Source organism: Ochotona curzoniae, unplaced genomic scaffold, assembly GCF_017591425.1.
Source record: "Ochotona curzoniae isolate NIBS_2020 unplaced genomic scaffold, NIBS_Ocur_1.0 contig_3255, whole genome shotgun sequence".
Taxonomy (NCBI): Eukaryota; Metazoa; Chordata; class Mammalia; order Lagomorpha; family Ochotonidae; genus Ochotona; species Ochotona curzoniae.
Genome location: NW_024465777.1, coordinates 3843499 through 3868538, shown reverse-complemented (window position 1 = coordinate 3868538; position 25040 = coordinate 3843499). Strand labels below are relative to the sequence as shown.

At 57.0% G+C, this 25040-nt stretch overlaps 2 protein-coding genes across 4 annotated transcripts; both read right to left on the bottom strand.

The window, feature by feature from the left end:
- Positions 1 to 9: 9 nt before the first annotated feature.
- MTFR1L (mitochondrial fission regulator 1 like) lies at positions 10 to 9969 on the bottom strand. Of its 2 annotated transcripts, none has more exons than XM_040979602.1 (7): positions 9887 to 9969; positions 7604 to 7738; positions 7067 to 7171; positions 5758 to 5867; positions 5373 to 5584; positions 4221 to 4542; positions 10 to 970 (listed from the first exon to the last, which is right to left on the bottom strand). In XM_040979602.1, exons 2-7 carry the CDS (start codon positions 7616 to 7618, stop codon positions 865 to 867), a joined length of 870 nt encoding a protein of 289 aa, XP_040835536.1. In that variant the 5' UTR covers positions 7619 to 7738; positions 9887 to 9969; the 3' UTR covers positions 10 to 864. The 2 variants fall into 2 exon arrangements, with proteins under 2 accessions (XP_040835536.1, XP_040835537.1); XM_040979603.1 differs by lacking the exon at positions 9887 to 9969 and adding an exon at positions 9212 to 9248.
- A 2396-nt stretch (positions 9970 to 12365) lies between these two features.
- Positions 12366 to 23775, bottom strand: SELENON (selenoprotein N). Of its 2 annotated transcripts, none has more exons than XM_040979600.1 (12): positions 23599 to 23775; positions 23049 to 23166; positions 20066 to 20304; positions 18353 to 18562; positions 18035 to 18159; positions 17535 to 17672; positions 16902 to 16983; positions 16615 to 16803; positions 15515 to 15620; positions 14432 to 14544; positions 14234 to 14335; positions 12366 to 13516 (listed from the first exon to the last, which is right to left on the bottom strand). In XM_040979600.1, the coding sequence occupies exons 1-12, from the start codon at positions 23773 to 23775 to the stop codon at positions 13346 to 13348; spliced, it is 1770 nt and encodes a 589-aa protein (XP_040835534.1). In that variant the 3' UTR covers positions 12366 to 13345. The 2 variants fall into 2 exon arrangements, with proteins under 2 accessions (XP_040835534.1, XP_040835535.1); XM_040979601.1 differs by having other exon boundaries at positions 20066 to 20202.
- Positions 23776 to 25040: the final 1265 nt, after the last annotated feature.

Sequence of the window (25040 nt, the reverse complement as noted above, 5' to 3'; positions counted from 1 at the left end):
ACACAGTTCTTGTCCCAATCCTTCATTTAATGTCAGGTAATGCTTCAACCCCCCCACACAGTGCACATACCACCTACCATAAAGGGACCTGCAGGCATCGTGTCATGCATGGTGCAGTCGGTACAAACCTTGGCCCAGCTCAGAGCGCCTGGGAGGATGGTGCGCTCCTTCCCTTCCCAGTTCTCTTTCCTACTGGGCTCAAACTAAAAGTCCACGGAAGAGAGCTTTCAGCGAAACTGGTGAGGCCCTGGGGCCGTGGAGGATAGATTCGGTTGTATACAGTATTACAAAATATGTGTAAGAAAAAACAGCCCAGGCCTCCCAGGAGCAGCCCAGTGCTAGCTGGCCCATGGCCTGACCTCTACATCTAGACAGGGAAAGGTGATTGCTGAGTACTGGTATAGGTTTCTGATGCAGCAGCATTAAGATCTCCCTGTCCTGTGCCAGTCTGTACAGAAACAGTGACAGCCTTCCCTTCAGACCTGCTCTACTGCAAGCAAGCAGCTGAGAGAGTGACAGCTGGGCACAAAGTGTCCTGTGAGACCAGTTATGGGGTCTGATGCAGTGTAGTAAGTCATTTAGGACCTATTTTCACACAGCGCAAGGAAAAAACAAACTTCTACCTTGAAGCTGAGACTCCAACTTACACAATCACCTCTAACATGTCCCAGTACAGAGCCCAGGCCTCAGCTCCTGCGAAGGCTTGAGGGACGGGAGACATGTCAGCTAGCTCTGCTCTTCAGTCCAAGTTCCAGCCTGTCAAACACTGTCAAGATTGCTACTTCAGACGCAGAGTCCTGTGGTGAGCAAGGCAGCTACTGAAGGAATCCAGGAGCGTGAGACAGTCTGCAGAGCCGAGCCATGTCAGTTTCCTTTTCTGCTGATGTCTTCTTCCTTCAGAGCAAACTTCCTCCTCAGGACCTCAGAGATAAGCACAGCAGGGTCTTCCTCCTTCATTACACTCCGGTTCCTGGAGACAGAATCACATCTGAGTCTGACTGTATCACCTCCCAGAATCCTCACGACCACCACAGGAGGTCAGTGTTAATGGCACTAGGCACTCAGCCAGTGAGCTGGGAGTTCAAAAGCAAGCTGGCTGCTTCCACATTACCTCTGAAGTAGAGCACTAATGTTTCTTTACGACTATGAAGTGGGCAAAACATAGGACCGTCAGGTTGGTAGATCTGGCCTCAAAGACTAAGCTTCTACTCTCCACTCTGACGTTATCCTATCCTATCCCTTTTCTTTCTCTAAGGTTTTATTTTATTTGAAAGAGTTAGAGAGAGAGATCCTCCATCTTCTACCTCAATTCCCAGATGGCAACGACGGCCAGAGCTAGGCCAGTCTGAAGCTGGGAACCAGGAGTTTTTTCCAGGTGTCCCATGTGGGTTCAGAGACCTAAGGTCTTAGGCCATTCTCTTGTTTTCCCAAACCACTGGCAGAGAGCTGGATCAAAAGTGGAATAGCCAGGACACAGCACCCATATGGGATGTAGGCACAGCAGACAGGACAATACCAGTCCCGGCCCTATCTTTCTCTGTAGCATTTTCCCAAAGGATCTACTGAGGAAGTCACTTGGTAATTAACTTTTACTAATTCTGAAGAAAAAAATTGTTATTACCATTTCTTCCCCTCAGGGGAGACCCAGAATTACAGCTAAACAAACGTATGTGTGTGTGTGTGTGTGTGTGTGTGTGTGTGTGTGTGTGTCAGAGAGAGAGAGAGAGAAAGAGAGAGAGAGATCAGGAAGTTGTAGGACATAAAGCAACTGCATGTTGGGGTAGGCTCAAATTATCCAATAAGCCAAATTCTTGGAAAATAACTGTTTGAAGTTCTAGTGAACTAACATACATATATCCCATTGACAATGTTTTATTGATTGTTAGGGTAATATAGAGGCTGAGATATTAAGCCAAAAATGCAAAATAAAGGGAAATTATTATTTTTGAATCTCTGCCTACCAGGCTACATCCCCACTCTTAGTCACTGATCCAGCGCTTTTACTACAAAGAAGAAAAGATCCCAGGACCCAAGTGAGAGAGTCGACAAGTAAGTTGTTTAGGATTTACTAAATTCAAGAGGCAAGTAAGAGAAGCCTGAGATATCAATCCATAAAACATGGTGACCAAAGGGGGAAAGCCCTCACAGCAGATCAAGAGCAGCAGTGACTGGGCTTGGGGTGTGGGGACTGAAGGCAGCTGCCTAGCTTCATATGGTTGTCAGAGACCCCGTTCAGGGCGAGTAGCCATCCCTTCAATAGGAACTCCATCAGCCTTCAGCCCTCAGAGCAGCTTTTTAACCCTCAACAAGCAACAAAGCTTCATGGGTGCTGGCCATGAAGGTCTGGGTCTCAAACTGAAGTGTCCAGAACCTGTATCTTTGCACAAGTTTCTCTGGTAAGTCCCTTGCAGCTGCTCAGACCACACCTGGAAAAATGCATACTGAACTCCAGGGCTCTGTAAGAAGAGGTTCTCAAAGGTGGACACTCCCCAAACTCCCCTTCCCTCAGAAACTGCTTTATTCTGTGGGGATTATTTTTCAGTATGTCTACAGTACATTATTAATAAATCTCTGCCATTCTGATGGACCGCCAGGTTCAGGAAATACATATCACTCTTTTTTTAAGCCAGGAGATGGGAGCTTCTTCGTGGTCTCCCATTTGGGTGCAGGATCCCAAAGCTTTGGGCCGTCCTCGACTGCTTCTGCAGACCATAAACAGGAAGCTGGATGTGAAGTAGAGGAGCCAGAACATCAACTGGTACCCAAATGGGATCCCAGTGCTTGAAGGGAGAAGATTAGCAAATGGAGCCATTGTGCCTGGCCCTAACTATATCTCTTAAAAGGCTATTTTCTAATCTGCATTTGCAAGATCGTTTTGTATATTAGGTCTTTGTGTGTGTGTGTGTCCACAGTGGCTGGAGGGTTGGCCAGGGCCAAAGGTGGGAGCTGAGAGTGCCATTAAGGTCTCCCTCCACGTGAGTGGCAGCAGCCCAATTACCTGAGCCATTATCATAGTTTCCCAGGTCTGCATCAGCAGGAAGCTGGAGCCAGCAATGGGGGATGATCCCAGGGACTAAATACGCACCCCCATCCTACCCACCACACCTTAAAGCAGAAATCCAACTGTAGAGAATCTCCTTCCACTAAAAATACCTACCAATTAGGGATAGCAGAAATATATCATTTATTCCCCCACTATGAAGTGTAGGGCATGGGGGCACTCTTCAGTAATAAGAAAGCTGAACTGTGCCCAGTGTAATAGTCTAGTGGCTAAATCCTCACCTTGAATGCTCCAGGATCCCATATGGGCACTAGTTCATGTCCCAGCTGCTCCACTTGCCATCCAGCTGCCTGCTTGTGGCCTGGGAAAGCAGCAGAGAATGGCCCAAAGCCTTGGGACTCTGCACCCACATGGGAGACCCGGAAGAATCCCCTGGCTTCTGGGTTTGCATCAGCTCAGTTGCCGCCACTTGGGAAGTGAAGCAGCAGTGGATAGAATATCTTCCTCTCTGTATCTCCTCTCTGTAAACCTGACTTTCCAATAAAAAAATATATATATACATCTTTTTTTTTTTAAGATTTTTAAAATTTATTTTTTATTATAAAGTCAGATATACAGAGAGAAAGAGAGAGAAGATCTTCTGTCTGATGATTCACTCCCCAAGTGACCACAATGGCCAGTGCTGTGCCAATCTGAAGCCGGGAACCAGGAACCTCTTCCAGGTCTCCCACGCGGGTGCAGGGATCCAAAGCTTTGGGCCATCCTCGACTGCTTTCCCAGGCCACAAGCAGGGAGCTGGATGGGAAGTGGAGCTGCTGGGATTAGAACCGGCGCCCATATGGGATCCTGGCACGTTCAAGGCGAGGACTTTAGTCACTAGGCCATGGCGCCGGGCCCAAATAAATACATGTTTAAAAATGAGACTGTCACTGGCATGCTATTTCAGAGTGACTGGCTTAAGTCCCATGTACTATGCTTCCTATCTAACTCCCTGCTAACTTGTACTCTGGGAGGCAGTAGGTAATCACCCAAGGGGTCTCCCGCCATCTCTGTGAAAGACCCAGAAGGAGTTCCAGCGTTGGCTATGGTGGGCATTTGGGGACCAAATCACCACCAGACAGAAGATCGTTCTCCATTATTTGTCTCCATTTCTCTTTAAAAAGAAGTAACAATACTAAAGTACATGGATCACCAGAGCGCTTTGTATCCAAATACTTACAGATCTTGGCTCTGTTTTATTCGGTGAAAATCCTTCAGGATACCCATCATGTCTGCAAAGCTGCTGGCCTTGGACAGAGAGATGCAGTCATCCTCTTCGGAGGAGCTGCAGGTTGCTTTGTGTTCTGGTTTACAATATTCAGGGCTGGCAGAACCAGGCAGGGGGACTGATGGGAGCTCAGGGGCCTCTACCTCACTCTCCTCAGTGATGTCACTGATGACAAAGGAAGTCGTAGAGTGGAATGAGGATCCAAAACAAGGCAAGGGGGAAGTGACATTTGAACTTCCGGGAGATAAGAAATCCGGTGTTAAAGAAGCCGAAGTTGGGCCCGGCGCGGTGGCGCAAGTGGTTAAAGAAGCCGAAGCTGAAAGAGAATGACAGGCACAGGTGGACATTGCAATGGGCTAGAAATGGCAGCACTGTCCCCTCCCCATGAGCACACCCTAGAGGACCACCGCACTGAAAATGGCAGCACTGTCCCCTCCCCACGTGCATGCCCTAGAGGACCACTGCAATGACTATCTGGGAGAGCCCCCCACTGTCATTGCCCCCAGGCTCCTCCCACAGCAGCTGAGACGGAGGCCTGTGTTTGTCTTTTCTTCTAACTGAGCTGAAGCCCGACTCCTGCTGCCTGTCAGAACTACACGGTTGATGGTGCTCCTGGTTTCTCAAGTTTTAATGGAAAGAATTTCCTCAGTTTTTAAGTCTGGCTTAGATGACCAAAAAGTAGCCTAGAAATGGAAATGTAACTCATCCATGAAACTCTCATGTGATAGAATTAAATAGCACTATGGTTTTTATGTACCCAACTGATAAGTTTTGGGACTATGGCTTTAAATCACTGAGATTGCGAGTATGTCTCCTGGTGATGGGAAATGCTTGAGAAGGAGCCGTTGGGGGCTCGTGGAAGATGTGAGCTTAAACACTTAGAAGAAAGTCCTGGTTCTGTGGTTAAGGAAGGGAGTCTGCCTGGGGTCACAGGTTGAGTACTATGTTCCTAACCAAATCACTAAGTCCAAAATGAGTAGTAGGAGCTATCCTAAGGAAGTCTGGAGGCTGCTCAAGTCCAGAGTCATGGGCCCCAGATCCCCTGAACCAAGGACACCGCTAGCCTTTCCTGCCATATCCTGGCCCCAGCACTGGGGCTCCTACCTGAATCTGCTGCTACTATCTTGGCAATCTGGCTGCGCAGGTGGCTCAGCTCGTCCTGCAGCTCGGTGGAGCGGCTGAGGGCAGGCAGGGCTGGCTTCTTCAGGGCCAGGAGCCTTTCCTCAGACCCTCGGAGGTTGGGCACGGAGGCATTACGCTGTATGACCATCAGAGGGCTGGGTTTCCATGTGTGCCTCAAGGGGCGTGTATCACTCCTGGGCCAAAGATGAAAGCACCAGTCACAGATGGCCACTGGACTCCCACAAGTCACAGTCCGGTTTCTGCTCCCCTCTGGCCAGCAGCTCTCCTCACTGGCCTCAGCCTCACCAGCACTCTCCCTGCGAAGCAGCTCCCCACTCCCCGGCAGATCAGCCACCGCCTCAGCTACCTGACCCGGGCATACGTCTCCTCTTCATCTGCTGCAATCCAGGCAATGTCAGCCAGGGTAGGGACGGGGGGCACATCTCTCAGACACAGATCAGAGATGTTGGGCAAGGTCTGTGGGCAAGTAAAATTCATCAGCACACATGCACTGACCCCAAGAAGCCATTGGACAGTGCAAAATACACAGCAGGGGGCACTTCATCCAGCACTCTTGCCAGGAAGGCTTCCTAGATGGATAGAAGAAAGGTTTCTGATTGGAAACCATGCGGACAATAGGCCAGAAGCAAAACATGTGGGAGTATAAACAGTTCAGGGTTTCAGTAGCGAGATGGCCATGATCCAGGTGTTATGCGGTGCATTAAGCCACTGCTTGGGATACCAACATCCCATAAAGAAACCTGGTTCCCAGTCCTGGCTACTCTGCATCTGATCCAGCTCCCTGCTAGTGCACCTGGGAGCAATGGAGGATGGTTCAAGTGCTTGAGCTCCCGCCACCCATGTGTAAGACCTGACTTCAACCCTGGCTGTTTTGGCCACTTGCAGGATGAATCAGTGGATGAAGACTGATCTCTGTCACTCTGCCTTTCAAACAAACTCGTTTTTTAAAAACCACAGATGGCAATCTTGCCCTCTGAAGCTGTGACTATGGGTACAAGGTCATCTAAAATCTGTCACAGCCACAGGAAACTTCTTACAGCTTTGTCATGATGTGATTCCAGGTAACTTTATTAGTTTTTTTGTTGGTGGTGGTTTTTTGTTGTTGTTTTGTTTTGTTTATTGCAAAGTCAGATATACAGAGAGGAAGATCTTTCGTCTGTTGATTCACTCCCCAAGTGACCACACAGGCTAGTACTGTGCTGATCTGAAGCAAGGAGCCAGGAAGTTCCTCCAGGTCTCCCACGCAGGTGCAGGGTTCCAAGGCTTTGGGCTGTCCTCGACTGCTCTCCCAGGCCACAAGCAGGGAACTGGATGGGAGGTGGGGCGGTCAGGATTAGAATCAGTGCCCGAATGGGATCCCAGCGCGTTCAAGGCGAGGAATGTAGCCACTAGGCCACTGCATTAGGCCCACAGTTCCAGATAACTTTGCTTTTACTTTCCATAATTTTTATGGTTAAAATTTAAAACTAAATCAGTATGATTCCCTTTAATATCAAATATAAGTTAATAATGCATACTTGTATGAGTTAAACTTGATTTCTGTTACACACTGTTATTGAGATAGGGAACCTGGGATTCAGTCATTAAGTACACTCACAGGTCACACAGATGGCCCTGACTCAGGAGCTACTGCCTTGCCCTTCCTGTACACTCACCTCGAAGGCCGCCCGGGGACATGGCTTCAGGGGTAGGTTGGTCCCAATTCTCCTCACCACACTTCGAGCAGCTCCATGTGGCTTATTTTGCCAGATTGGGATAGTCTAGAGCAAAGAGACAAGATTACAACTACTGCCCCTGCCCATTTCTCTAGCAGGAAGCCTGAACTCCCCAGCTCAGAGTTGGGTGGTACTCATGGCCCGCTTTCCCTTTGGCCAGCACCCACAGGAACACCAGATGCTGTTAGGGCAGCCCGCATCAGGAAGGCCCAGCGAAGGGCCAGGACTCAGCTGGTGGACGGATCATCCAGGCTCCTTCCCTCCCTCAACACAGAAAGGCAAAAACACACCTGAGACATCCCAAGTGTATCTAGCAGGTTCTCCTGGGGAGATGGGATGGAAATCAGCCTTGCTCCAACTCCAGGCCTCCAGGGAGAAGGAAGACCTAGCTAGCTTTGGGGCCTCGGATGGCACCTGGGCAGGTCTACTTCCAGTTGCTCTACTTCCCACCACACTTGCCCTGGGAATGCCCCTTACCACATTGGCTTCCATTCCCGACACTGCAGTCGCCTCCAGTGCTCGAAGGACAAGGCAGCCACCGGGCAGCTGGGAGGCGTGGCAGGCCTGACTCCTTCATATTAGGCCATCTTGATCAGTGCCAGATTTCCCTTCCTGTAAAATAACCCGCACAATGGGAACTCAGTGGCCACCACACAGCGCCATAAAACTGAGACCCTGGTGATGTCCCAAGAGGGCAGGCGCCTTCCCCCACCACAGGCTTCTCCAAATCCAGACCCTCCAAGGTTCTATCTGACTCTGGATTAGCTGGGCCAACCTGGAGTACCTCCTGGGCCCAAAGGTTTCCTGAGCCAAAACTTACAGACATAAATAGAGGCACTGGTCCTGTGGCTTACCATCCCATATGAGCATCAGCTCATGTTCCAGTTGCTCCACTTTGACCCAGCTCCCTGCTAATGGCCTGAAAAGGCAGCTGAGGAAGGCTGAAGTCCCAAGGGTCCTTGCACCCAGGAGACCAAAAGGCTCCTGGCTTCGGATTAGTTCAGCTCCAGCTGTTGCAGCCATTTGGGGAGTGAACCAGCAGATGCAAGATATTTCTACCTCTCTTCTCTGCAACTCTTGCTTTGCAAAAGAGGGAGGGGCATAAACAGAACAATTTAGTATGTACAAAGCTTATGGGAGAGCTAAGCTGAAGATGTGTCCAAGCCCCACATTATTTTTTAAGCCCTTTTTTTTAAACAGATTTATTTTTATTGGGCAGACAGATACACAGAGAGAAGGAGAGAGAGAAAGATCCTCCATCTGCTGGTTCACCCCCCATCCCCAAGTGGCCACAATGACGGAACTGAGCCGATCCAAAGCCAGGAACTAGGGGCTTCTTCTGGGTCTCCCACACAGGTGCAGAGTCCCAAGGCTTTGGGCTGTCCTCAACTGCTTTCCCAGGCCACAAGCAGGGAGCTGGACTGTAAGTGGAGGAACCAGGATTAGAACTGGCGCCCATATAAGATCCCAGCGCATGCAAGGTGAGGACTTCAGCCAGTAGACTACCACGCCACGCCCCCCTTTAGTTCTTAGAGCTATAGAAGCAGAGAGCACTGCTGGACCCTGGTAAGGGGCAGGGGCAGAAGCAGGAGAATGAATAGCCAGCTTGTGGCAATCTCAGGCTCCAATTCCTATCTTGCTTTAGCCACCTGCTGACTTTGTAGCCTCAGGTAGGTAATTTCATCTTTCTGAATGGTTTCCCTACCTTAAGGATCAATGAAATGGATTTGAAGTGCTTAATGAAGTTTTAGGATACAACACAGGCGGGAAGGGTCCGTCCCAACTACACTCTTCAGAGATGCACACCCACGGCGAGCAGGTGCGATCGGTGGGCTGCTTCACTCCCTAGTTCATCCCTAGCCCTGCGCTGGCTCTGTGGGCTGTGCCTGGTCAGGCTCTGGACAGAGGCAGGGCAAGGCCGGCAGAGCCGCTCTTTGCGTAGACTTCCCCTGGGGGGGCCTCAGCCCTGGGAGAGGGGTCTGCTCACTCTGATGCACGTGGGGACGAGACTTCAAGGTCACCCTAAGCCCCCGTGACCAATGCCAGCTCCTAACGCAGCCTCGGACCGCAGTGCCTGTCTCTCACCTAAACCATCACAGCCACTTCCTCTCCGGTGGGGAATTTGCGAGACACACCAGTGTGTGTTTATAACTGGCTGGACCCCCACCAAGGCGGCCCGGCGTCACGGCCACCCCTCGGGCGTCGGGGCAGTGCCCAGTCCCCAGGCTGGGCAGCCTTGGCAGCGTCCCGCCGGGAGACCCGCCTGGCTTTCGGGGACCTCACAGCAGTTAACTGGACAGCAGGGGGCCCGGGCTGGCCCCGCGCGGCCCCCACAGTCCCCTCCGAGGCGGCCGTCATGCTGCTCCCCGAGACGGACCTGCTCCGGCCAAGGCTGTCCCCGCACCCCGGCCAGGCGGTGTCCCCCGCGGCCGCCGCGAGGCCCCAAAGCAGCCGCCGGGTCCTGGCCGGGCCGCGCGTCCCCTCCCCCGCAACCCCGAGCCGACCGGGGCCAAGGTCGGTCAAGTCCACGGGCCCGCGGCCGGCTCAGCAGGGCGGACGGCGGCACGGCGGGGGACACGAGAAGCCCCAGGTCCGGTCCGGCCACCGCTCGCGGGCTGACACGCAGTGACCACCCCCTTCGGGGACACGCTTCCCCTGGCCAAGATGAGGCGGACGGCGGCGGCCCCGAGAACCGGTGCGGGACGCGCCTCACGCCGCGGCCGGCCGGAACAAGCCGGGCCGCTCCCGGACCTTCCTCACCTCAGACTGCGACTCCGGGCATCGCACCTCAGGGCCCCTCCTACCACCGCCAGCTGCCCGGCCTCAACCGCCCGACTTCCGCTGACCCGCCCCCCGGAAGCGATCCTTCGCAGCTGCGCACCGAGCCGCGCCCCCCGCGGCCGGCAGGCCTGGTTCGGGGGCGGGGCTGGCGCGGCCTCCGAAGGGGAGGGATTGACTGGTAGAGCCGGGGGCGGGGCTAACGGGTACAGCTGGGGGCGGGGCTGGCGCGGCCTCCGAAGGGGCGGGGTTGACGGGTGCAGGGATAGCGGGTACAGCTGGGGGCGGGGCTAACGGGTACAGCCGGGGGCGGTGCTGGCGCGGCCTCCGAAGGGGCGGGACGATAGGCCACGCCCTCATCAGTGCCCCTGGGTTAAGCGGGCATTTCTCCTAAAATCTCCAAGGTATCTGATTGGTCTCATTCCGACGCTGACCTCCGCCTCCTTGTTCCTCTGCACCTTTTTTTTTTTTTTAATGGAAAGGCAGATATACAGAGAGGAGGAGAGATAGAGAGGAAGATCTTTCCTCCAATGATTCACTCCCCAAGTGGCCGCAACAGCCATGCTGCGCCAATCCGAAGCCAGGAGCCAGGAATTTCCTCTAGGTCTCCCACTTGGGTGCAGGGTCCCAAGGCTTTGGGCCGTCCTCAACTGCCTTCCCAGGCCACAAGCAGGGAGCTGGATGGGAAGTGGAGCTGCCAGGATTAGAACCAGCGCCCATATGGGATCCCGGCACGTTCAAAGTGAGGACTTTAGCCACTAGGCCACCGTGCCAGGCCCTTATTTATTTCATTTTTTAAAAAGATGTATTTATTTATTGGAAAGTCAGATATACAGAGGAGGAGAGACAGAGAGGAAGATCTTCCGTCCGATGATTCACTCCCCAAGTGAGCGCAAGGGGCCAGTGCTATGCCGATCCGAAGCCAGGAGCTAGGAACTTCTTCCAGGTCTCCCACACGGGTACAGGGTCCCAAAGCTTTGTGCTGTCCTCTACTGCTTTCCCAGGCCACAAGCAGGGAGCTGGATGGGAAGTGGAGCTGTCGGGATTAGAACTGGCACTCATATGGGATCCCAGCATGTTCAAGGCGAGGACTTTAGTCGCTAGGCCCTTATTATAATTTTAAAAAACAGATTTACAGAGAGAAGGTGAGATAGAAATATCTTCCATCTGCTGGTTCACTCCCCAAATGACTACAGTGGCCAGAGCTAAGCAAATCTGAAGCCAGGAGCCAGTGTCTTCCATGCAGGTGCAGGATCCCAAGGTCCTGGGCCGTGCTCAACTGCTTTCCCAGGCATAAGTAAGGAGCTGGATGGGAAGTGGAGCAGCTGGGATACAAAGCAGCGTCTATCTAGGATCCCAGTGCTTGCAAGGGGAGGATTAGCCAAATGAGCCATTGCAGCAGCAGCACACACACACACACACACACACACACACACACACACACACGATTTTTCGGTTTTTTACGAGTGCTTGAGTTTGAGTCTCAACTCCACTTTTGTTCCCAGATTCTTGCTAACGCGCACCCTGGGAAGCAGCAGGGGGTGGCTCTAGTCATTGGGTCCCTGCCACCCACCTGGGAGACCCGGACTGAGGCTCCACTTCCCAGTGCCGCCCGGCCCACCCTGGCTGTTGTGGACCTCGAAGAGTAAAGCACCAGCGGGAGATTTCTGTCGGTGTTCCTTTCAAATAAACACGTATGTCTGGAAAAGATCGTCTCATGCCTGGCTCAGGCTCTACGTCAACGGGCTAACTTGAGAATCTTTGAATAGTTAAGTCCTGCCACGTGGTCTGCCACAAGCTGCTTGGGGAAGGCACGCAGGCTGTCGGGTCCCAAGAGCTTTCCAGCTCCTACCTGCTCAGCCAGTCCCAACAGGGGGCTGGACCGTGGGAAGGTGGAAATGCAGAAGGCAATGACGCCCGCTCCAGGGTACAACCAGCCCTCTCTTCCCCATCACAGGAGAGGGAGAAGGTGGCAGAGGTTCAACCAGTGCAGCGGGGCCTCAAGGCACAGCGGGCAAGACACTGGGTACTGTGGCACTGGAACGGGTTGGAGCAGTGCCAGGCAGGGAGCCAACTGGGGTGCGGGGGAGGGGCTGACACTCTCCCTCACCCCAGGCTCAGGGGTACGCATGTGCCATGACACATTCAGGCATCCACCCTCTCTGCTGCTGCCCAGGGTGCAGCGCCCAGCCCTGGGCACTGGCTCTGGCTCCACCGTGCACACAGCACAGGAGATGACGGTCTGAGCTCCATTTCAGGGACAACAGGCAGGGAGGGAGGTGGGGATGCAGCACCAAGCCCAGGTCTCAGAGTCCCCCGTGGGCTTGAAGCTCCATCCCGCCATTCTGGGGGACTCTCAGAGTCACTTCCTCTCCTGAACCTCCAATCTCTATATCCGCAGGGCAGGAGCGACCACCATGCCCCTCACCTGCTGGGTACAAGAAAGCACAAGGACACGCCATCTTAGCCCACCGGCTGCCGTTTTATACCCGACGTGGCATGGAGAAAGCGACGGGCAGGGGGCTCCCAGTGGGCACCCCGACAGCAGGCATCGGGATGGGACGGAGCTCGGGGGGCAGGAAGGAGCGGGCTACTTCCGCAGAGCTGAAGAGGAGGCAGGGGCTGGCCTCCCCCCGACGCAGCAGCGGGAACATCGAGCTGGGCCCTCTGGGGTTTCAGACCCAGCTGTCATGGGGCTGCTGCTGGGGGAGCTCAGGCCCCTCCCTTCTCCTCAGGGCTGGGCATCCCGAAGTCCCTATGAACTGGAAATTCCCTAAGAACATTTTCCTATGAGTATAAAAAGGTCTGGACGCGGACATGGCCAGCGCCTTGGAAGTGACCAAGGAAAGCCGATAGCCCCCGGGTGTAGGTGAGCTGGTGTGGGGCACCCGGAGGTCGAGAAGAGAGTGGACTCTGAGAAGGCCGACTTCCAAGGAGTGGGAATGCTTCCGGGGCACGGGCAGTGGGAGCCCTTGACCCTGGGCTTCTTCTGGCTGGAGGCAGAGGCTGGCTTCACAGCTGATCTGTTCAAGTAGCTGGTGTCCAGTGAGGCCTACCCAGGCCTCTGGGGTCCCACCATGGTCTTGGTGGTCTGGGGAGCATAGGGGACACAGCTCCAAAACAGTGTATGCAAGGGGGATGGTGGGCAGAGCAGAGCTTGTGGGCTGGGACCCCATGAGGCTTCCTTTGTGGGTGGGGAGAAAGCAACGAAGGGGGACGGATCACAAGGACCTGTGCTCCAGGCCGCATTCTGGGACGTCTCCAGCAGGCCTGAGCTCTGAGTTCCTCCACCTGCACCTCTGGTTCCGCTACTCCCGACTCCCTAGGGCAACCACGCTTGGCTGATGGCAAGCCCCGTGGGGAGGCACACAGGCCAAGTCTGAGATGGGCTGTGAGAGGCCCGCCCGCCTGACACCTCTCTGTCATCAAGCCAGGCCAGGGCTAGGGCTGGAGGAGGGGCAGGCCACGCTGCAGGCCCTCCCGCAGGAAGCGCAAGTAGGTGGTCGTGGACGGGTCCTCGAAGGTGGACGAGAAACCAAAGACGTTGTTCTCTAGGTCCTCGGGCTTCAAGGCGGTGATGTCCAGGAAGTAGTTGGCATTGATGTGGTGGACCTGGGGGAGGGGCTGGGTGAGGGAGGACCCTGGCCCCACCCCTCTGGGGCTGTCCTCACCCATGCTGGCTGCCACCAGTCCTGACAATGGGACTCCTCCTTTCCCAGTCTGGGGGCGGGAGACACAAGTTAGCACCTCCCGGCATCCCAGCATCATTCTTTCCATGCCTCTCTGCCTTGTGGCCACAGTCCCAGCTATCCCAGCACCTGCATTCCACAGGCCTGCTTCCCCATCTGCCTCTTGCCATAGCCAGGGAGATACTTGAAGCCACAGCCACATCCTCCTCTCCCCATCTGGGACTCTGGCTGGTTCCAGCAAGGTGGCAGCCAGGGCTATGTGAGCAGCCTCACCTCCCCTGGGTCCCGGTCCCCCCAGGGTGTGGTCAGTGCTGAGCACGGGACCGCAGAAGCCCCTGGCCTGCTGCCTGGTCCTTCCCTTCCATGCAGGCTCCTGCTCCTGCTCCAGGAACTGCCCCACACTAAGACCCTGAGGCAGCCAAGCCTGCTCCCACTGCCCGAGCCCCAGAACTTCAGGGCAGGGCAGCTGGGATCAGAAAAGCCAGACTAGACTCCCCAGCTCATGGGCAGGCCTGCACTTCTTCATAGGTTACAAGCCTTTGCCCACTAGCTTAAGGCTTTGCAGCCAAAAGGCAATGCTGGCAGACCCGAAGCTGGGCAAGGCTGGCACCCCTATGCAATCCAGACCCAGGGTGCCTACCACTGTGCCATTGGGCAGGCAGATCATCATCTCCACAGGGAAGCTGTACTTCTCTAGGTGCAGGCTGGCCAGCTTCCGATGGGACGGGTTGTCCTGCTTGTTCTGTGGGGACAAAGGGTGGCGCTCTGAGACCTCAGCCCCCAGCATGGTCCTGCCCCGGGGCTCCCATGGGGCTGCTCCGCCCACCTGCCTGCTCACCTGCAGGTCCTCCAGCTCCTTGACCAGGGACCAGGTACTGACAAAGCTCTCATTGAGCAGGGCGAGGATGGGCGAACTTTCCAGGACGGTCTCCCGGAGAGTTCGCCCCGAACCTGTCTCGAGAGATACAGAACGTGGGTAAGGGGCCCCATACCTGACTGGGGTTTTCAATCAGAAGCGACTGGGTTTGGGGTACATGCCCCAGACTGTGCCCAAGTGATGGGGCTGCCACAGAATAGGCAGTGAATAGGTGATAACTGATTAATGGGATCACACTGGCTTCTGAACAGGGCATCTACCTGACCCAGGAACTTGCAAACAATGAACTCACTGTGCCCCAGGCCCTTTGCACAGGCCACTCCTCTATCTGGAACACTCTTCCCCTTCATTTGACAAACTCCTACTAAAAGTTACTTTCTCCAGGAGGCCCTCCCCGGTCCCCCAGCCACACAGCCTCATGCCATCTGGCCTTGTGTCACACTCACCCACACCCTAACTTCCTCTACGTCTGTGCCACATTGTGTCCTCCCGAAAGGCAGGGACCACCATCTTCCTCACTGTCGGGTGGCGGCCCCTTACCTACTGCTTGGCACCCATGTGCCTGGGCCCTGGCACTAGCTGGTTGAGGGCACTTGTCTTTGTACCCATGCCTGACCTCCTGAGAAGGCTGCTGGCAGCAGTTTTGCGGGGCTTCTTCCAGGAATTGAACGTCAGCCCCGCCTCCAGCCCTCGGTCCCCTGCTTCAAGCGTGTGAAGCTCTTAGGCATGCCCTGTCCTTAGTCACATGTGCTCACCACTCGAGAGGGTGTGGGCTGTGTTCCCGCCACCTGCCCAGCTCCGGGGAGCGGAGGTCACTCAGCCACATCACTAGGCAAGAAAGGCCAGGGGGTCGCCCCAGGCTGCCCTTTCTTCTGCCTCTCGTGGCTTCCCTTTGGCTCCACAAAGAACCCCTCCCCCTTGCTGTGACATCCCCAAGACCCTCAAAGTCTTATCAGGGGGCATCGTGGAGGTCTCAGGGTCTCTGGCGCCCAGCACACTGAAGGCTCGTCTTTAGCCCCCGGACCGGCCGGCCGGGCCCCTCACCTCAGCAGGACTGGTCATCCAGCGCCCCCCACAGCAGGATCGAGTGCACCAGCTTCTTCTCAGCCTTGGCCCGGTCGAAGGCCTCAGTGAACGGCAGGTAGGTGACCTGCAGCCAAGACAGGGCAAGGCAGTGGGCGTGGCCACGGCCCTGCGCGGGCGCTGGGAGCAAATGGTGAGACCCTGTGCATGTGTGCATGCATGGGTAATTGTGTCACTGTAATGTGTTTCTATGTGCGTGCCCCACCCATGTTTCTCTGTAAGGATATTTATCTGTATGTGCATGTGCGTATTTCTGTGGGGATGCATGTGTGCCTGTGTGCAGGCATGTGCCTGGGTGTGCATGTGTGTCTCTAGGACATGTGTGTCTGTGTCTCTCTGTACACAGGCATGTCTGTGTGTACACTGTACTAATGTTTGTGTGTCCGTGGAAGTACCTGCATCTATCTGTATGGCTCTGCATCTAAGTGTGTGCCTGTACATGTCCGAGTTTGCATCTGTACTCATTGTGTCTATCTGTATATGGGTGTCCATGTACACCTGCTTACATGTATTCTATATGCATGTGTCTATACATGTGAGTGTATGATGAGGGTCTGCTGAGCTCCCCCAGGCCAGCTGCCTGCATACCTTCCAGGCCCCAGGGCCACCTGCTGCTCTGCAGCTCTCGGCCTCACCCCACCCTGCCCACCCCTGGCCGTCACACTTGCCCAGCCTCACCCCACCCTGCCAACCCCTGTCACACCTGCCCAGCCTCACTCCACTCGGCCCGCCCCTGGCCGTAACACCTGCCCAGCCTCACCCCACCCTGCCCACCCCTGGCCGTCACACCTGCCCAGCCTCACTCCACCCGGCCCGCCCCTGGCCGTCACACCTGCCCAGCCTCACCCCACCCTGCCCACCCCTGGCCGTAACACCTGCCCAGTCTCACTCCACTCGGCCCGCCCCTGGCCGTCACACCTGCCCAGCCTCACCCCACCCTGCCCACCCCTGGCCGTCACACCTGCCCAGCCTCACCCCACCCTGCCCACCCCTGGCCGTCACACCTGCCCAGCCTCACTCCACCCGGCCCGCCCCTGGCCGTCACACCTGCCAAGCCTCACCTTCTTGAAGGGGTACATGGTCACCTCCAGGCGCCGGGCAGCCTCCTCCCAGCTCAGCTCCTGCTGCCACGTGATCTCCTCAAACACGAACTGGAGGGGCTCTCCCGAGGGTGGGCGGCTGGCGAGTATGTTGCCGTTCTCATCCAGGATCACCGAGGGCACAGAGGGGCCCATGGCTTCCAGCTCCATCTGGGTGGAGTCAGTGGGCAGGGGTGGCTCAGGGGCATGACCCCTGTGACCCTCGAAGCCACACCTCAAGTCCTGGGGCGGGGCAGCTGCGTGCTCACCTGGGGAATGTAGCCGATGTCCACCTCCATGCTGCTGCTCTCACTGGCCCCGTACAGCCACTCCATGTCCACGTTCAGTGACCTGGGGCGGCCAGGGCAGAAGAGCTGTACCTTTGTAACATCACAGTTGCCATGATACAGAGGGGGACATGAAGCTTCACCTTGCGAATGCCTGAGCTTGTTGCTGCTGGATTTTGATCCTAGAAGCCACACCCTTTCCTCTGCCCAACCTGCTTCTATATTTCCCTCCACCGACCAGGCTCCAGACAGGTCAGAGGACTTTCCTAGTCGGGTCTCATGTACAGCCCCCAAGTCTCCGAGGCAGACAGACAAGTGGGCACCATCCTTGCCCACTGCTCTCCTCCGCACAGCCTCCCAAACAGGAGGTGGACCTGCTGGGCACAATCTGCCAACCTGCCACATGGGGGCACCCCAGGACTGATGACTCCCAGCCGGGGGCTCAGCCAGGCATAGCGCAGCCCTGGTGCCCAGCAACCCAACCCTCAGCTGGCCACAGCCTCCATCCCATCCAGGCCGGGAGCTCCTTCCTGCTCAATGCCCTAGTTGCCCCTGGGTTGTGGGCAGTTGTGTCAGCAGCCAGTCTCCCCCATGCGGCATTGGTGCGGCTCCTACCTGTGGTTGGGCACGAAGAGGCGGAAGTCACGGACGTGGGTGGCATCCTTGGAGAGGATGATGTGGCCAGTGAACTGGCCGGGGGAGAACCAGAAAGGGAAATCGGGTGGCTCACTGAGCTGGAATTCAGCATGGATCCTGCAGGGAAGGGGTCTGGTAAGCCAGAGTGCCCCCCGCCACATACTTTCTCCCAATACCTGTGTGTGGGGAAAGGGCTGGGTTGGGGGCAGCCTTCCCTCGTGGCCCAGGTTCTGGGCCTCCTCTGGAAGCCTCGCCTTGACCCTGCCCTGAGCTTCCATGGCCTCTGCAGGGTGCGTGTGAGCTGATGTTTCGGACCCTCCGTGTGGACAGCACCATCAGGGTCACCTGCCCGAAGCAGTGAGCAAGTTGCGCCACATTTCCTTCTGGGTCCTTGTGTGAACTGAGCCCACAGGCTGCAGGAGCTGGGACTGCCCCTACCATGCCTGGAAGCCCCCGGCCTGGCAAGCTGGCCAGCTCACCGGAACATGACTGTGTAGTAGGAGTCGCTGATGGCGGTCAGGCATGCCACGGCCCCCTGCGGGGCGAAGCGGGTCTTCACGAAGGGGCGCGGGTGGAACATGCTCAGGAGCCGATGGATAATGACCTGCGGGAAGGGAGGGGGCCAGAGACCCAGGCTGGCTTGCAACATCCTGCTGGGCCTGTGTGCCCAGGGTGAGGGTCAGCTCCACACCGGAGGCCCAGGGGTCCTGGGACAGAGATGTGGGAGCCCCAGAGGGGGCGCAGCAGGCAGGACCACTGGGGGCCTGCCTCTTGCTGCCTCACCTCCTTGCCCTCACCTCCTTGCCCTTGGGTGGCGGGGGGTAGAAGCGGTTGTTGGACAGGTAGCCGGTGAAGACACTTAGCTCGCTGGGAATGATCCACCAGGGCTCACCCAGCTCCTGGCCTGGTGGAGGCAGGAAGGGCCGGAAGTGGCGGGCAGCAAACACAGCACTCGGCGAGGCTGCAGTGGTCCAGTTGCGAAGACCGGCCAGGGCAAGGCGAGAGACCTGGGCCAGGGAGAGCAGAGATCTGGGGCACTGAGGGCATGCCCTGTGGCCCACCCTGGGGACAGCCTGGGGTCACAGCATCTTGCTCCAGGGTGGGGCAGCTGAGGGGGTATGGGAGGAACCCAAACCTGGGGGGCTGGGCTGTGTCCCCTGGGACCACACCCACACCACTCTCTGCCTTGCACTTCACTCCCCAACCCCCTGTTTGGTTTGGAGCTAAGTCTGAAGACACAGGCTGGGGGCATCTCTACTTGCTGGGCATACTGGGCACTCTGTCTGCCTGGTTCCATGTCTGGAGCTGTAGGGTCAGGCCCTGGGGACCCTACCCTCTCACAGCTCCTCCTCGCAGGCTGTATGTCCCCCACTCCCAGGTGTCTATTCCCACCCTACCCCCTGTGACCCTGAGCACCCAGTGCCCCTCAAGGGAGCTCAGGCCATCCGGGGGGAGGAGGGGAGGGCACCTTGTCTTAGGCCAGCAGCAGGTTTCTCTCTCTCCCTGCAGGCAGTGTGGCAGGAGCCCTGCACAGATGGCAGGTGACAAGAAAGGGACAGGGTATTCCCACCGAGGGGCCTGGGCTGCTGCTGCCGCTGCCTGCAAGTGCCAGGTGCTCACAGACCTGCAGTGACCACCTGCCTGCTCTGTGTGGCCACCACTGCCAACCTCCCTCTGGCCCAGCTGTCTCTGGGGTGGTGGCCACACCAGAGTTCCCTACCACTTCCAGGACTCTCCCAGCACCAGTTCAACAAGTCCGAAGTGACCTCACTGCCTCCACAGCAGAGATGAGCTCTGTCCTGCACTCTCCGGGGCAAGCAGCAGAGTCGAGGTACCCTCTCCCTCCAGGCTGGCCTCCCTTGGTCCCACAGCACCCCTGCCCAGATGTCCCCTGCAGTGTTCCTGTCCCATCCTGCTGGTTTGGGCTGCTCTTGGGCCTCTGAGCATGTGCAGCGGCTCCCTGAAAGGCCAAGCTGGCCTGAGACCCCAGCTGGAGGCCAGCCTGGTGACCAGGGAGCAGGGAAGGAAGTGTGACATCACCGAAACAGAGGAGGCCAGGGAAGCATGCAGGAAGGCCTCGGAGGGGTGGGGCTGGCAGGGACACATCTGCTCTTTCTCTTTCCTAACCGTAGCTCAATCAGGGCGCCCATCACTGCCGGGCACTGGGCTTGGGAGGCCAAGGCAAATGGACAGGAAAGGATGAGTAGAGAGGGTTTTTGGCCATTGCACTTGCTGCTCCCTACCCCTGTGGTCAGTCTCTGTCAACGGTCACTCCCTCCAGGAAGCCATCCCAGATCCTCCTGTCTGGGGCTGGACTCATAACTCTTCTATCTCCTGCTCCCCCTCCAGACTGCGGGCCCGGGCAGCAGGAACAGCATCCCAGACACCCAGAGTCTCAGACAGGGCCTGGAATGGTAGTGGGGCATGCAGAAGGCAGCCCACAGAGCAGAGAGGAGAGCACGGTGAGAGTGCACATGCGCAGGGATCCCGCCACGCCCTGCCCCACTCACCCCCAGGAACCCATCCTTGCTCTTGGTCATGGTCTCCGGCCGCAGAGGTTGGAACCGGGCTTCTATGATGAGCGTCTCCTCGCTGGGGTCGGCAGTCAGCTCCTCCTCCTCCTCATAGCTGGGGGCTGCAGCAGACCCTGCAGGACACAGGTGGCTGCAGGTGGCAGGGACCCACTGGCATGAAGCCAGTGTGACCACTGGTGTCCATTCCACCACAGTCCTGGGAGGTGACCATGATGCTGCTCCCCTCAAGGCTGTAATGTGGAGGCTCAGAGATGGGAGCTGCTTCCCTAGAGGCTGCACAGCCAGCAAGTAGGCATCAGGACCCAAGGCCAGGCTGCTGGGACTTGGAACGCACCAGAATCCCTGGTCCTCTGGGGACCGAAAAGGATCCCCAACCAGGAGATCAGAAAGGGAGAGGAGGTCGGCTGTATTTGATGTCATGGGCTTTGCCTTTCTTAAGAGGCCCCTGGTCCCTCTGTGTAAGCAGGGGCTGGCCAGCCCACTGCCTGATCGTTCAGATCTGCTCCTGCTTAGAAGTAGGCCAGGTGAGTGTCCTGGAGGCACCAGGAGGGCTTGGGGAGAAAGAAGCCAGTGGCTAAAGGGACAAGTCCCATGCCATGCAGAGAAGCCAGGCGGGACCCATGGTGTCTCACACCCAGGCAGATGCGCTGGTGATAACCTGGCAGTGGCTGACGGATGAGCTGGCGGGCAGAACTATGGCTGGCAGCCTGGACGTAGTTCTTAGCCAGGGGTCCCCAGAGTCCCCAAGGGTGCTTCTCTACTCTACAGGTCCAAGGCAGGCATTTGGTGGAGCAGTTAAGATGCCCATTGGGGTGCTCACTTCTGGGCCCAAGCCCCAATTCTGACCTGCATTCCAGTTGATGCACAGCAGATGAGATGCCTCAAGTCGCTGGGGCCCTGACACTCAGGTGGGAGACCTGGTCCAAGCTTTTCATTTCAGGCCTGGCCCAGCCCTTGCCGCTGTGGTCAGTGTGGAGAGCACCAGTGCTGGATGGTTCTCTCTCTGCCTTTTAAACTTACTGAAACCTGCCTCGGATGCTCCCGAATGGGAAGGGGCCGGAGCAGGCCCCATCTCTGAGTGGGAAGTCCATGGGCGCCCTTGCCACTTGTCCTCTAGGACCACTCCAATTTCTGCCTGCAGGGCCACCGGAGAGCGACAGGAACACGCAGGCTGCTATGGCGCCTGCTAACTGCTGGATTTCACCACTGCCATAGATCATTATTCATCATCACACTCAGCATGTTCAAGCCCATTGCTTTTTTTTTTTTTTAACGAAAGTTGTATTTCCTGGCTGATCATTATGGACAATTTGTAAAACTGTTAAGGCAAAAAGCAAGAAATGAACCATGCCCACAATCCCACCGCCTGGCAGGAACTACCTGCCTCTAGTCCTCCCTCGGATTGATTCGGTTCGCCCTCCGCTTTCCCAAAATTTGGCTAATGGCCGAGAGCTAAAGGAGGGATTCTCTCTATCTCATTGGGAGAAATGTTTATGTTGAAGAAATTCAATGTTTCGTCAGTATTGTGGTGTTAAATCACAGCGGGTTAAGCCACTCCCTTCGATGCTGGCATTCCATATAGGCACCTGTTCGAGTCCTGGCTGTTCTATTTTTCTTTTATTTTTAAAAAAGATTTATTTGTTTTTGTTGGAAAGGCAAGTTGACAGAGAGAAGGAGAGACAGAGCGAAAAATTTTCCATCAGCAAGTAGTTACAACGGCCGGAGCTGAGCCATTCTGAAGCCAGGAGCTCCCTCCAGGTCTCCCACACAGGTACAGGGTCCCAAGGCTTTGGGCCATCCTCCACTGCTTTCCCAAGCCACAGGCAGGGAGCTGGATGGGAAGCAGGGCGGCCAGGACACGAACCGGTGCCCATAAGGGATCCCAGCACATGAAGAGGGGTTATTAACCAACAGAGCCCTGCCCCCGGCTGCTGCTCTGCTTCTAATCTGACTCCCTGCTGATGCACCTGTACACCAAGTACTCGGGCTGCCACCCACGTGGGAGACCCAAGATGGAGTTCCTGTTTCTAGCTTTCACCCAATCTCATCCATTCTTGCCATTTGGGAAATGAACCAGAGGATGAAGAACTTTCTCCGTCTGTCTCTCCAACTCTGCCTTTCAAATAAATAAAACTTAAAAAAAAGGGCCTGCACGCCCAGCAGCTTGGTGAAACTGTCATTAGCAGGGCCCTCCCGCTCTCTGGCCATAAAAGGACCACGAGCAGGTGGCTATGCAGACGTTCAGAGACAAATATGCAGAACGCGAGGTAAGAGCAAGGCCACAAGGGTGTGACCTGTTTACCTGCCCATCTGCTTTGGGGACAGAACTGCCTGCTGCCTGCCTCAGACAGACATTGATACACTGCCCTGTGGCCAATTAGCATTTGCCTTCTGACCCTCCACCCCCACGAGCAGTGACCATGGGTCACAGATCAGCAAGTGGCCGACCTAGCAGCCCACATGCCAGAGCCCCAGGAAGCCGTGGCGCCCGGTGAGCAGCTGCCCCCTCCTTCTTGCCGTTGTCAGCTACTGACAGGCCCACAGCAGCAGTCAGGGTGCACAAAGTCCCAAGTCTCAGAAATGTCACAAGAAAGTTGAAGGACAGAGATGGGGTGGGAGACGGGTGTTTCATAACTCATCAGAGTGCTTCAGCCCCTCATGGTCTCCCTGCTCCCTGAGTCACTACCCACAACTGGGTACACGTGAATGGGACCAGATGGAGTACCCCACCGCACACTGACAGCACCAGCTCCTGGCACCAGGTTTCAGGAGAGAAATCACGGGTGGAAGGTGTCTTGGGATACTGAGGAGCTGGCCAGTGGCAGCAGCTCAGCCAAGCGACCAGCCAGGAGGGGCCAAAGCCGCAAGGATCCGAGAGGACCAGGGACACTGAGGATGCTCCCTCCCTCCGTCCCTGCAAGGCTGTGCAGTCAGCACAGCCAGATGCGCCTCTCCTTACCCGTGAGCTTCTCAGCAATGGGTTTGAATTCCTCCGGGCTGATGTAGAGATCCTGGTCTGTGTCCAAGGAGGAGAAGAGGAAGAAGCCTTCTGGCCCCAGGGCCTTGCGTACAGCCTCCTGTGCGGGAGGAGGGGCAGGGCTGAGCACCCTTGCACCCCCCTTTCCCCATCTCGCTGATCTGGAGCTCCCTTCCCCTGCTCTGGAGCGCGCGGCCCCTTCCTGCACCTCCTGGTCCAGCTTCGTGCGCTCCTTTAGCTGCTGCCCCTCGCACTCTGTCCCACCCTGTCCTTCCCAAGTCCCCTTCCAAATGACCCTGGTGGCTGTACCCCGCTCTTGCATCACCACCCTCTCCCGCGTCCCCAGCATCGCACCGCGCCTTTGTTTGCGGCCACCGTCCAGGCCAGCCTTGTCCGGGGACTGTCCCAGCCCCGGCCTCTCCCGGGACGATGCTTGGCACGGCCCGGCCACCTGCCCCCCTCCAGTTCCCGACCCCATCTTCGTTCGCCCGGCCCAGCCCAGCCCAGCCCAGCCCAGCCCAGCCCAGCCCACCTGCCGCGCAGACGCTTGGGCCTCCGCGTGGCGAGCGAAGGCCTGGGCGGCGGCGGCGGCCGCGGCTGCGGCGAGCAGGGCCCCGAGCAGCGCCAGGACGCGCGCGCGGCGGTTCGGAGGCGCTTCGTCCGGCGCCGGGACGCGCGGCGGGCGCTCGGCCGGCCGAGCCCGGCCCATGGCGGCGCGGCTGCAGCTCCGGAGCGGCCCCGGAGAAACTCGCGGGCCGGCGCGGGCGGAGCCGGGGCCGGGGGTGGGACAGCCGGAGGGGCCGGGCCGGGGTCCGCCGCCGCCGCGGTGGGTTCCGCGCCCCGCCTAAAGCCGGAGGCGTCGGTGCAGTAGCGAAGGGAGCACGGTCTTGCGGAGCACGCGAGGCTCCTCCTGCGGCTGCGGCGGTCCAAGGCCTGAAGCAGGCCTCTGTGCTCCCCTTCCGTCCTGCCTGGCCAAGCCCAGAGAGCAGCTCCAGGCGGGGGGGGCAGGGACAAAGAAGGAACCGGGCCTCGGGGCCGGGGGCGGGGGCTTTCAGGGTCACTCCAGTGGGTTGGGGCGCCGTGGTCCTGCCCTGGTTCTGGCGCAGGGGTGGTGCTCCCAGAGTCCAAGTTCTTCCACTACCAGGATGGTCTAAAGAATCACAGGGGTGCCGATTCCAGAGAGTGGCCTGGGCATTTTGCAGGCAGCCAACGGTGCCAACAGTGGATGAGGGCCCTGGCAGGTGGTGGGCAGCTGCGTGGCTCCCACAGGAGGACTCAGAGGCCATCGGAGAACTATGAGGGCACATCAGCCCCAGCATGGGTGCACCTGCCCCTCGGTCCGGCTTGTCCACCTGCAGTACAGGTGGAGTCGCCCTGAGCTCTGGCACCCAGGTCTATCTGAACCCACTCTCTTGCTATCCTGTGTGTCCTTAGTGCCCACAGTGTGTGCTCCCGGTGCAGTGCAGAGCATGGCACATGGGGAGCCCTCTGAAGTATCTGTTGGATGAGTAAGTCGCAGGGGCCTTTTGGTCGTGGGCAACCCCTGGCCTCTGCTCTGGCCCCATGGTCTCTTGGGCACTCTCAGAGGACCTGTCACTGGTGCCCCCAAGGCTTCTGACAGTGCCATTTCTGGCTCATCATTGCTGATGTCTGGGGACACGTGGCTTATGGCAGCTGTTGTTAGAAAGACCTGACTCCGTCCTATCAGGAGGCACAACTAATGGAACACGGAACAGGCGGGGAGGGAAGATGGATGAGCTTGGGCCCCTGGGAAACAAGGGAGGGGCATTCTCCAGGCCAGGCAGCTCTTAGCTATTATTGCAGCTTTTGGGTTAAACATATGGATTCATGGTCAGTATTATGGTACAGGAAGCTAAGCTGCCACCTGAGATGCTGGCATCGCATATGTGTGCCAATTCAAGCCCCGGTGGCTCCCTGCTAATGCACCTAGGAAGATGCACCAATGTGGGAAAC